The sequence below is a fragment of the Melanostigma gelatinosum genome, assembly GCF_949748355.1.
Source record: "Melanostigma gelatinosum genome assembly, chromosome: 15".
In the NCBI taxonomy this organism is placed as follows: domain Eukaryota; kingdom Metazoa; phylum Chordata; class Actinopteri; order Perciformes; family Zoarcidae; genus Melanostigma; species Melanostigma gelatinosum.
Genome location: NC_136648.1, coordinates 335,161 through 347,689, shown reverse-complemented (window position 1 = coordinate 347,689; position 12,529 = coordinate 335,161). Strand labels below are relative to the sequence as shown.

General features: G+C 48.5%; 1 protein-coding gene across 1 annotated transcript; it reads right to left on the bottom strand.

Annotated features, from left to right (window-relative positions):
• Positions 1–5,239: 5,239 nt before the first annotated feature.
• Positions 5,240–10,275, bottom strand: tmub1 (transmembrane and ubiquitin-like domain containing 1). Its single transcript, XM_079285578.1, has 3 exons — positions 10,182–10,275; positions 7,879–8,387; positions 5,240–5,950 (listed from the first exon to the last, which is right to left on the bottom strand). The coding sequence occupies exons 2-3, from the start codon at positions 8,340–8,342 to the stop codon at positions 5,599–5,601; spliced, it is 816 nt and encodes a 271-aa protein (XP_079141704.1). The 5' UTR covers positions 8,343–8,387; positions 10,182–10,275; the 3' UTR covers positions 5,240–5,598.
• Between the last annotated feature and the right edge of the window lie 2,254 nt (positions 10,276–12,529).

The following is a 12,529-nucleotide window of genomic DNA, read 5'->3' as shown; positions in this document are numbered from 1 at the left end:
CTAAAGTGATCTGCGGGTCGAAAAGTCATCACGAGAGAAAATGTCCGAAAGATTTTAGTGATCCAAGAAGTTGAGGGAGAAGACGCCAAGAGCTTCATCATTGCTGTCTCTGAGGAGGTGGGACAGCTAGCTAAGCTAAGGCTAATTAAAGCTCAGGCTAATTATAGCTAAGGCTAACAGTTAGGCTAGCTGGAAACTCATGCTAATTATAGCTAAGGCTAACAGTTAGGCTAGCTGGAAGCTCATGCTAATTATAGCTAAGGCTAACATTTAGGCTAACAACTGGAAGCTAAGGCTAATTCAAGCGAGGCTAACATTTAGGCTAACTGGAGCTAAGGCTAATTCAAGCGAAGGCTTACATTTAGGCTAACTGGAGCTAAGGCTAATTCAAGCGAAGGCTAAATTTTAGGCTAACTGGAAGCTAAGGCTAAATCAAGCGAAGGCTAACATTTGGACGAACTGGAAACTAAGGCAAATTGAAGTTTAGGCTAACATTTACACTGAAAGCTCAGGCTGATTGAAGTTTAGGCTAACTGTAAGCTAAGGCAAATTTAAGATACGGCTAGTATGAATATGGCAAATTTAAGATTAAGTTTAACTGGCCAATTCAAGATCATTAAAGCTAACTGGAAGCTATGGCTAATTCAAAATGAGCCAAGATTAGGGCTAGCTGTGAGCTATGGCTCGTTCAAGATAAGGCCAACTGTTAGCTTTAGCTAAGGCTAACACGTTGTCCATGGCAGTTGTTTCCAAACACTGGGTCAGGATGCACAGTTCTCAATTCCTTTGGTTAGAAACCTGCTCTACCTGCAGGTTAAAGGTGTGTCCTCTGCTCTCAGGTGACCTGCCCATTGCTTATTAACCCGGAGACGAGCAGAAGATGGGCGGTGGGCTCAGCCGAGGAGGCTCTGAGGTCCACGGAGCAGCAGAGGAACGAGCCGCTGGTGACGGAGGCTCAGATGGAGGGAGGAACCTTCCTCACTTATCCCGACGCTCTTCACGAGGACCAGCTTCATGGAAACACCTTCACAGACGACACTGAAGAGGGGTAGGACAGACTTCTTCTTCTTCTCTAACACTGAAGCTTCTTCTTCTTCTTGGCCCAATCCCAACGTCCCCCCTGAACCCTCAGACCCTGAACCCTCAAGGACTCACTGAGGTGACCTGGTGAGTGGGTGAGTGTGAGACGGTGAGGGCTTGAGATGGTGTGAGTATGAACGGGACATATCACGTTACCATGAAAACAACAACATATGATGTATAGTTGTGTATTTACTCAGGTAGGGAGGAGGTGCTCAGGTTAACTCAGGTAGGGAGGAGGAGGAGGTGCTCAGGTAAACTCAGGTAGGGAGGAGGAGGAGGTGCGCAGGTAAACTCAGGTAGGGAGGAGGGAGAGGAGGTGCTCAGGTTAACTCAGGTAGGGAGGAGGAGGAGGTGCTCAGGTAAACTCAGGTAGGGAGGAGGAGGAGGTGCTCAGGTTAACTCAGGTAGGGAGGAGGAGGAGGTGCTCAGGTAAACTCAGGTAGGGAGGAGGAGGAGGTGCTCAGGTAAACTCAGGTAGGGAGGAGGGAGAGGAGGTGCTCAGGTTAACTCAGGTAGGGAGGAGGAGGAGGTGCTCAGAAAAACTCAGGTAGGGAGGAGGAGGAGGTGCTCAGGTTAACTCAGGTAGGGAGGAGGAGGAGGTGCTCAGGTAAACTCAGGTAGGGAGGAGGAGGAGGTGCTCAGGTTAACTCAGGTAGGGAGGAGGAGGAGGTGCTCAGGTTAACTCAGGTAGGGAGGAGGAGGAGGTGCTCAGAAAAACTCAGGTAGGGAGGAGGAGGAGGTGCTCAGGTAAACTCAGGTAGGGAGGAGGAGGAGGTGCTCAGGTTAACTCAGGTAGGGAGGAGGAGGAGGTGCTCAGGTAAACTCGGGTAGGGAGGAGGAGGTGCTCAGGTTAACTCAGGTAGGGAGGAGGAGGAGGTGCTCAGGTTAACTCAGGTAGGGAGGAGGGAGAGGAGGTGCTCAGGTAAACTCAGGTAGGGAGGAGGAGGAGGTGCTCAGGTTAACTCAGGTAGGGAGGAGGAGGAGGTGCGCAGGTAAACTCAGGTAGGGAGGAGGAGGTGCTGCTCAGGTAAACTCAGGTAGGGAGGAGGAGGAGGTGCTCAGGTAAACTCAGGTAGGGAGGAGGAGGAGGTGCTCAGGTTAACTCAGGTAGGGAGGAGGAGGAGGTGCTCAGGTTAACTCAGGTAGGGAGGAGGAGGAGGTGCTCAGGTAAACTCGGGTAGGGAGGAGGAGGAGGTGCTCAGGTTAACTCAGGTAGGGAGGAGGAGGAGGTGCTCAGGTAAACTCAGGTAGGGAGGAGGAGGAGGTGCTCAGGTAAACTCAGGTAGGGAGGAGGAGGAGGTGCTCAGGTAAACTCAGGTAGGGAGGAGGAGGAGGTGCTCAGGTTAACTCAGGTAGGGAGGAGGAGGTGCTCAGGTTAACTCAGGTAGGGAGGAGGAGGTGCTCAGGTTAACTCAGGTAGGGAGGAGGTGCTCAGGTTAACTCAGGTAGGGAGGAGGAGGTGCTCAGGTAAACTCTGGTAGGGAGGAGGGAGAGGAGGTGCTCAGGTTAACTCGGGTAGGGAGGAGGAGGAGGTGCTCAGGTAAACTCTGGTAGGGAGGAGGGAGAGGAGGTGCTCAGGTTAACTCGGGTAGGGAGGAGGAGGAGGTGCTCAGGTAAACTCAGGTAGGGAGGAGGGAGAGGAGGTGCTCAGGTTAACTCAGGTAGGGAGGAGGAGCTCAGGTTAACTCAGGTAGGGAGGAGGAGCTCAGGTTAACTCGGGTAGGGAGGAGGAGGAGGTCAGGTTAACTCGGGTAGGGAGGAGGAGGTGCTCAGGTTAACTCAGGTAGGGAGTGTCCTCAGGTGAACAGGAGTCTGTACGGAGCTGAAGTCTCCTCTGAGTCCTGGATCAGGGACCTGGACCACATTGATGACCAAGTCCAGGATGGACTGTTCCAGCTGGTGCTCAGATCTCTGACCTTCCTATTGGACAACATGAACCCACAGGTACACACACCTGGAATCTGACGAATTCAAAGTATGGAGGCCGGTCTGACGGCAGGAAACAGGAATTGTGTTTGAGCCGTCAGTGGGCGTCGGCCTCTCTGACCTCCTGCAGAGCATCTACTCAGCAGCCACGCGTCTGTCGGCGGGGCTGGACAGGTATGCGTACCTGTGGCAGAGCGACAGGAGGGAGGTGATGCAGGAGTTCCTGACTTACAGCAGACAGCTGGGAGACAAGGAGGTGGAGGAAGCCCCGCCCACCCTGAAGGACTTCCAGAGAGAGGTGAGACTCACCTGTCCAGGTGTTTTAATGCAGAGATCAGGGTTCGTACGGTCATGGAAAACCTGGAAAAGTCAAGGAATTTTAAAATGGTTATTTCCAGGCCTGGAGAAGTGCTTGAAAAAAATAAAATCCCAAAGGTTTTGGAAAAGTCATGGAAATTTGTTATATTCATATTTTCATGTCGTTCATTTACGCTGAGTGGTCAGCCGGCGTTTCTCAGACTGCAGTGAGACGAGGAGCAAAGGTGATGTGGTGATCTTCTCAACAGAACATCTTTGACGTGTGGAGTCTCGGCCAATCAGCGTTCAGATGTGTACAGCGTCTTCATTTCCCTCCGTTACAGTTTGAGTTCCGTTATGTTCCGTTACCGTTCAGACTTGCTGGGTTAAGTTAACGTCCGCTGCATGCGGAACTTTATCGACCGTCAACGTTCGTCATTGTCACGATTTAGAAGTAGTTTCACTGGATTGAATGCATATTAACAGCCGTACAGTAACGGGGTTCAATGAAAGATGTGCACTAGCTGGATGCTGCTACCTACTAAAGCTCTCATTGATGTGTCCGTGTTATGAACGCCTGTCAACCAGAGTGTTTATAAATGTTTATTCTTTCAATCAAACTATTGTCTCTCATTCGTTTGTGTCATTTAAGGTAGACTGTATGCTTTGGAATTCTCATTGTTAGTTTAAATACATTTTATCACTTTTTCATGTATACACCGAGATTTCACATAATGTTTGGTCATGGAAATTTGGTTAAAATTCATGGAAAAGTCATGGAAATCCATTGGTCAAAATGTGTATGAACCCTGAGAGATGTGTTTCTGTTTCAGATCGAGTCGCTCCACAGACTGAGCAGAGAGGTGACTCACCTGGATGACATCATCGTTCTGCACAGCTGGCTGCAGGTGGACCTCAGAACCTTCAAAGACTCCCTGCTGTCAGTCGTACAGGAGTGGAAACACCTGTACACGGCGTACCTGCTGGACTCAGTCAGGGACAGGTGAGCCCACCTGAGACCTGCTGAACCCAGTCTACCTCAACCACCTGGAGCCGAGTGTGATTCTTAAGTTTTAAAGGTGCGACACAGAAGTTCTTAAGTGCGAGTGTGTGTGCAGTCTGCAGCAGGTGACTCACCATCGTGGCGATAATGAAGTCTTCATCTTCATCCAGCTTCCCTCTGACAGAAACCATCTTCCTGCTCGAAGCTGCAGGAGTGGAGCGGCCTGAACACCTGTCAGCTCAGCTAGGCCGTGACATCATTGTAGCTCCGCCCACACCTGCCCCGACACAGGAAGTCACATGACACCGTCGAAAGACTGAAAGTTTTATTCTTTTCATTGCATCTCTGTAGTTTATTTACCTGTTCTCACACCTGTCTGTCATGCTGTAGTTACTCCGTGTTCTGTAAATCACACACGCAGCCAATCAGCTCGTTGCGTTAACCTCAACACCTGCTGCTAACGGCGCCGCATCGAGAACCACTCGGCACGAACACACAAACGTTACAGCAGCAATGTTTGTCTAAATATCAGGAATTATTGCTGCATACATGTCATTGTGGGCCTAGTTTTTAGTTTTGGTCAGTTGGCGTTATGTTTGTCATTGTGGATCAACGTCCATCATGAAGATCATATTGTTGTTTCTCTGTGTTGCAGACTTGATCACCTGAAGAGGAGACTCCTGGAACATTAAATGTATTATTTCACTGGTTCCTGTGATGATTAAAAGTTGATTTGATGCTGGTCCTCTGAGTTCTCGTGAACATGAACTAAGTGTTTTGTAGTGAGTACAGTCTCAGTCCAGATGTTCAACCTCTGTCTTGGGACTTTGTGGGTTAGTCTGAGAGAGGTCTGTGCTCCGAACTTTAAAGACTAAACAGACTTTAAAAATTCTTCAGTTAGATTCCAGAGACACAAAGAACCACAACAAGATAAATAAATGATTTAATAGAATTTCTGTCTTTCTTCAAAAGCTGTAATTGACACAAAAGACTTTCCATCCAGCAGGCAGATGGGTCCGGTCTACAGTCTGGTACTGGTCCGGTCTAGTCTGGTACTGGTCTGACACCTTCAGGACCAAAAGGAACCAGACAAACCAGAAAGTAAAAGAGGCACGATGATGAGAAACGTGATCTAAAAAACGAACTAATTAAAATTAAAGTCCTCATAACACTCGCCGTCTCCATGGCAACAGAAAAACCTAATTGTCTCGGCTGGCTCTGAGGTCAGAGGTCCGCCCCGGCTGCTGCCATCACCACACAGGCAGAGGCAGCGGCCAATCGAAGAGCAGCTAGCGGCGGTAGACTCCGAAGGCCACCAGGCTGAGGAAGATGGTGACGCCGACCAGCGAGGCGGTGGCCGGGGCGGTGAAGAACTGCCTGTACTGGATCTGACAATACCAGAGCACCGACAGCATGAGGACCAGCAGGGGGACCATCAGGCTGCCCACATTCAGAGCCACCTGCACCTGGTCCACGGGCCGAGGCCCCCCCGCAGCCCCCCGACCAGCGTGCGGTGAGATGTGACAGTGCAGGACACAGTTATGAACCAAGTTCAGGGAGGCCAGAGTCTGAGCGTCGTCCTGCAGCAGCTGACCCTGATAGATCAACCGCACCTGCTGCTCCTGACCCGCAAAGTAGGTCCTGAAAGGGTAGAGAACAGGTTAAAGCCAGCACTAACACTCCTACAGTAGAGGGTTAGTAGAGGTACAGTAGTGATACAGTAGAGGTACAGTAGTAATGTAGTAGAGGTACAGTAGTGGTACAGTAGTGGTGTAGTAGAGGTACAGTAGAGGTACAGTAGTGGTGTAGTAGAGGTACAGTAGAGGTGTAGTAGAGGTACAGTAGAGGTGCAGTAGTGATGTAGTAGAGGTACAGTAGAGGTACAGTAGTGGTGTAGTAGAGGTACAGTAGAGGTACAGTAGAGGTACAGTAGAGGTACAGTAGTGGTGTAGTAGAGGTACAGTAGAGGTACAGTAGTGGTGTAGTAGAGGTACAGTAGTGATACAGTAGAGGTACAGTAGTAATGTAGTAGAGGTACAGTAGAGGTACAGTAGTGGTGTAGTAGAGGTACAGTAGAGGTACAGTAGTGGTGTAGTAGAGGTACAGTAGAGGTACAGTAGTGGTGTAGTAGAGGTACAGTAGAGGTACAGTAGTGGTGTAGTAGAGGTACAGTAGTGGTACAGTAGTAATGTAGTAGAGGTACAGTAGAGGTACAGTAGTGGTGTAGTAGAGGTACAGTAGAGGTACAGTAGTGGTGTAGTAGAGGTACAGTAGAGGTGTAGTAGAGGTACAGTAGAGGTACAGTAGTGATGTAGCAGAGGTACAGTAGAGGTACAATAGTGGTGTAGTAGAGGTACAGTAGAGGTACAGTAGTGGTGTAGTAGAGGTACAGTAGAGGTGTAGTAGAGGTACAGTAGTGATGTAGTAGAGGTACAGTAGAGGTACAGTAGTAATGTAGTTGAGGTACAGTAGAGGTACAATAGTGGTGTAGTAGAGGTACAGTAGAGGTACAATAGTGGTGTAGTAGAGGTACAGTAGTGATACAGTAGTGGTGTAGTCGAGGTACAGTAGTGGTACAGTAGTAATGTAGTAGAGGTACAGTAGTGATACAGTAGTGGTGTAGTCGAGGTACAGTAGAGGTACAGTAGTAATGTAGTAGAGGTGCAGAAGTGATACAGTAGTGATGTAGTAGAGGTACAGTAGTGATGTAGTAGAGGTACAGTAGAGGTACAGTAGAGGTACAGTAGTAATGTAGTAGAGGTACAGTAGTGGTACAGTAGTAATGTAGTAGAGGTACAGTAGTGGTACAGTAGTAATGTAGTAGAGGTACAGTAGAGGTACAGTAGTGGTACAGTAGTAATGTAGTAGAGGTGCAGAAGTGATACAGTAGTGATGTAGTAGAGGTACAGTAGTGATGTAGTAGAGGTACAGTAGTGATACAGTAGTAATGTAGTAGAGGTACAGTAGAGGTACAGTAGTGGTGTAGTAGAGGTACAGTAGTGATACAGTAGTAATGTAGTAGAGGTACAGTAGAGGTACAGTAGTGGTGTAGTAGAGGTACAGTAGAGGTGTAGTAGAGGTACAGTAGAGGTACAGTAGTGGTGTAGTAGAGGTACAGTAGAGGTACAATAGTGGCGTAGTAGAGGTACAGTAGTGATGTAGTAGAGGTACAGTAGTGATACAGTAGTAATGTAGTAGAGGTACAGTAGTGATGTAGTAGAGGTACAGTAGAGGTGTAGTAGAGGTACAGTAGTGATGTAGTAGAGGTACAGTAGTGGTACAGTAGTAATGTAGTAGAGGTACAGTAGAGGTACAGTAGTAATGTAGTAGAGGTACAGTAGTGGTACAGTAGTAATGTAGTAGAGGTACAGTAGAGGTACAGTAGTAATGTAGTAGAGGTACAGTAGTGGTACAGTAGTAATGTAGTAGAGGTACAGTAGAGGTACAGTAGTAATGTAGTAGAGGTACAGTAGTGGTACAGTAGTAATGTAGTAGAGGTACAGTAGAGGTACAGTAGTGGTGTAGTAGAGGTACAGCAGTGGTACAGTAGTGATGTAGTACTTTGTTACCGTTTGATGTATCCGATGGTGTCCTGTGGTTTGACCTGAGCTGTTCTCTCTGTGTCATTCAGAAACTTCAGTCTGACCACCATGTTCCTCTGAGAGGATGAAGACTCTTCTTCTTCTCCTCCTCCTCCTCCTCTGTTCCTGATACCATCTTCTCCTCCATCTCCTCCTCCCTCCTCCCGCCTCCCTGCCCCCTTCTCCTCCTGGGTGGAGGTGTTGGTAGGCAGAGCTTCTGTCAGAGAGCTGTCACTCACAGAGCTGGAGGGTGAGGAGGATGAAGAGGGGGGGCTGTCCTGGTGGACGGGGCTGGTCCCAAGTGAGGGGACGGGGCCTATGGTGGAGGTGAACAGGTGTTCTGGGGGCTCAGAGGTGCGGGTGGAGATCCAGGCGAGCAGCAACACCAGGAGGACCAGCAGAGAGCAGAACAGCAAGGTCACCTCGTCTCCTACTCCTTCAATCAGAGCCATCGCCCCCCCCCGCAACGCCCGCTGAGGTAAACACGGGTCACACACCTGCACAAAGGGGGCGGGGCTTAGCAACAACAATACACTGAAGGTTTTACTGTAGAGTACACTACACGCCGTACAGTTAGCGCGCACTACACGCCGTACAGTTAGCGCGCACTACACGCCGTACAGTTAGCGCGCACTACACGCCGTACAGTTAGCGCGCACTACACGGCGTACAGTTAGCGCGCACTACACGCCGTACAGTTAGCGCGCACTACACGCCGTACAGTTAGCGCGCACTACACGCCGTACAGTTAGCGCGCACTACACGCCGTACAGTTAGCGCGCACTACACGCCGTACAGTTAGCGCGCACTACACGCCGTACAGTTACCGCGCACTACACGCCGTACAGTTAGCGTGCACTACACTAATATAGGGGGTGCGCGAGAGGAAAGATGTAATGGTGGTCTCAGGTCTCATGGTGCAGTCCTGTCTCCTAAACATTACGTTCCCCGAAAACTAAAATGCATTCTCAAATACGTTTGACCACAAACGTATTTTCTCCCTGATGACGTTTGTGTTTGACGTATTAAACACGTTTCTCATCAACATATCTTTGCTGTACTCTGGTCTTTATGATGTTTCTGTGATCTGCCTCGCCTCTACCCCGCCACCCACGAGTTGTTGCCCCGCGGCCTGTTCCGAGGGCTGAAGACCCGACGATCGGTTGCCTCGCGGCGGGGGCGGCCGGAGACCTCGCGTCCCGGCGCCAACGGGTGAGCGCCGCCACTCGGAACCATAAAACCAAGTCCCGGATTTCACCGGGGGACATTCTGGAGGTATTGTGGCCGGATGATGTGCCTCGTTGCTGGGGAGGTATGAGCCGAGAGCGGCGGGGTGTTATGGAGGTTTATATTACAACTCGGTGTTGTTCCCGTGCGTGGATGAGCGCATTTCTGCCGGAGGCAGGCGGCGTGTTGTGGTAGTATTCTGACCGCGTAATAGGGAGAAGGAGAGGCGGTGGTGGAGAGGGAACACAATGTTAAAGAGATGGTGGAATGTATGATTGGAGAGAGAGAAGCAAACAAGTTGGACGTGATCCCGCGTCCAACAACACTGTGTCGCGCGCATCGATGCTTTGTCCGAAGACATCCTGGCTGCATTAGTTGTCGCGTGAAGAAGAGTTTCACTCTCTGCAAGTAGACGAGTCTACGGATGTGGCCAATCTGGCCAATCTTCTGGTGAACGTCCGTTACCTTTCAGAAGGCACGGTGCAGGAAGAGTTTGTCTTTTTTATCTTGTAAACAAACGCCACGCGCGAGCAAACTGTTCTCTCATTGGTCCGATTTGTATGCGGCTGTAAATAGGCTCTGTTGCTTTGTTAAGGGGGGGGGGGTGTAGAAGGGGGCGCGTGGCCTAAAAAGTTTGGGAACCGCTGCTCTAATAGTACATAATAATGTAACTCCAGAGTGAGTACTCTACGTTAAGTACATTCTGCTGGTTGTACATACATACTTATACTTCAGTAACTTTTTGAATGCAGTATTTTGAACAGTACTTGTACCAGAGTATTTGTAGTGTGGTATTAGTACTTTGACTGCAGTACATGATGAGAGTACTTCTACTACCACTGCTTGTTGTACTAATATAACGGACTCAGGTGTGAGTTACCTGCAGGTCACGTGATCAACTGGTTATTATTGATTCAGATCAATGTTACAAGTCTGAGCTAACCGCTAACAGCCGGACCGGAAGTGGGCTATGCTACATGCTATGCTACATGCCAACAGCTCTCAGCGTCCGTTATGAGCTAATTAAAGAAGCTACGGATGAATAAGATGAAACACAAACTTACTGTTCAGTTTATAAACCTCACATCACAGAGAGTTAGCCTGTAGGCTAATCAGGCTCATTCGGTCCGTCCACACATTTCCGGCTTCTGCCGCGTCTTCTTCTGTGGTTTTCACGCAGTGATGACGCGCTGCTGCAGCCTGCTGGTCATCAGAGGAACTGAACCTCCGAAATAAATAAATAAATAAATAAATAAATAAATGAATGGATGGACGGACGGACGGACGGACGGACGGACGGACTCCAGTTTTGTCTCATCTGTCTAAAGGACATTCTCCCAGAAGCTTTGTGGCTGGTCAATATGCATTTTGGCAAATTCCAATTTCAAAACTGGAGCTTTTTGTCTCATCAGCTCTCTTCACAGACACAAAAATAAAGTATAGAAAGAAAGAACACTGTACCTATTGTGGAACATTGAGGCGGCTCGGTTGTGTTCTGGGCTGTCACAGGTCACAGGTCACGGGTCACAGGTCACAGGTCACGGGTCCTCCAACAGGATAACGACCCAAAACACAGCTATGAACACCCACGAATGAATAAGAGCAAAACATTGAATTATTGTGAAGTGGCCTTCTATGAGCCCTGATCTAAATGCTGTTGAACATCTGTGGAAGCAGCTGAAACATGCAGTCTGGGGAAGGAACCCTTCAATCCTGAGACCGCTGGAGCAATTTGCTCACGAGTGGGCCAATATACCCGCTGACAGGTGCAGAAGTCTCACTGAGCGTTACAGGAATCACTTGATCACCTGGGCATACACATTGATAATAAACTGACACGGAGTGTTCAGGTAGAAAATGTCTGCACTAGGGTCCAACAGCGGCTCCACTTCCTCCGTAGGCTGAGGGTCGTTGGTGTCAACCAGAAAGTCTTACTCCTCTTCTACCACGCCATCGTTGAGAGCGTCCGGCGGTTTGGAACCTCAGTGTGCAGCTGAAAGCCCAGATCACCGGCTAAGACAAAGCCATGAAGATCATGGGAGTCACACAGCATCCCACACTCCAGGCCGTCTTTGATGAAACTCTCATCAGACAGGCCCAGAAGATCATTTCAGACCCACTCATGTCCTCCACCCTGAATACCAGCTCCTCCCCTCAGGCAGACGCTTCAGAGTCCCCAGTGCAGCTCAACCGCTTTAACAACTCTTTTGTCCCCTCGTCCATCAAAGCCCTGGAAAGCTAGCCAGAGCTTAACCCTGGAACACCCATTTTTATTTATTTTAATATCTTAACTACACACTACTGGTGCGTTGTCCAATGGGCAGTGTGAATGTGTTTGTAAGTACTGTAGGTACTGTGTGTGCGGGTATGTGGACTGGCGACAGTCTGTGTATGTAATGTATGTATGCAATATGTTATTTGTATTGTATTGTTTTTTAACAGCAGACACTGTACACTGTGTGTGTTTCCATGACAAATTTCCTTCGGGACAATAAAGTCTATCTTATCTTATCTCATCTGATTGCAGTGATTGCCTCAAAAGCTTGTGCAACTAAATATTAAGTTACGGGTATCATCACTTTGGTCCAGGCCATTTTCATTGGTTTGATTTTTTAAATGATTCTGTTGAACCACAATTCAAAAGCAATGTCAGATTTTCATCAGTTCATTTTCAGTACATTTTTATTTGTTATTACTTTTGTCAGTTTCAAGTTATTTCAGTGGGTTTTTCTTTCTTTAACGGAAGGGCACCAACAATTTACTCCACGTGTGTATATGGCACCAAATAACGCAAGTTAGATATTATTGTAATGTTCCGGACCTTTGCACGAGGAGATGTTCTCAATCTGGACTGTTGTGGAAAAAAAGTATTTTCAACCCCTCTGTGAGAAATAATCACGATGGAACTTCTTAAAGTATTAAAATCAAATTGAATGAACAGACACTTCAATCAAAAGTGAATGGATTGAGCTCTTTCCCTACGCATGGCTCAGAGGCCGAACAAAACAGAGTTCATGCACTTATCTCGCCTCCTCTCCCTTCAACCCTTACAACCTGAATTGAAGACCCCTGAAAATGCGAACACGATGGAAGTGAACGGGATGGAAGTGAACGGGATGGAAGTGAACGGGATAGAAGTGAACACGATGGAAGTGAACACGATGGAAGTGAACGGGATGGAAGTGAACGGGATGGAAGTGAACGGGATGGAAGTGAACGGGATAGAAGTGAACGGGATGGAAGTGAACGGGATAGAAGTGAACACGATGGAAGTGAACACGATGGAAGTGAACGGGATGGAAGTGAACGGGATGGAAGTGAACGGGATGGAAGTGAACACGATGGAAGTGAACACGATGGAAGTGAACGGGATGGAAGTGAACGGGATGGAAGTGAACGGGATGGAAGTGAA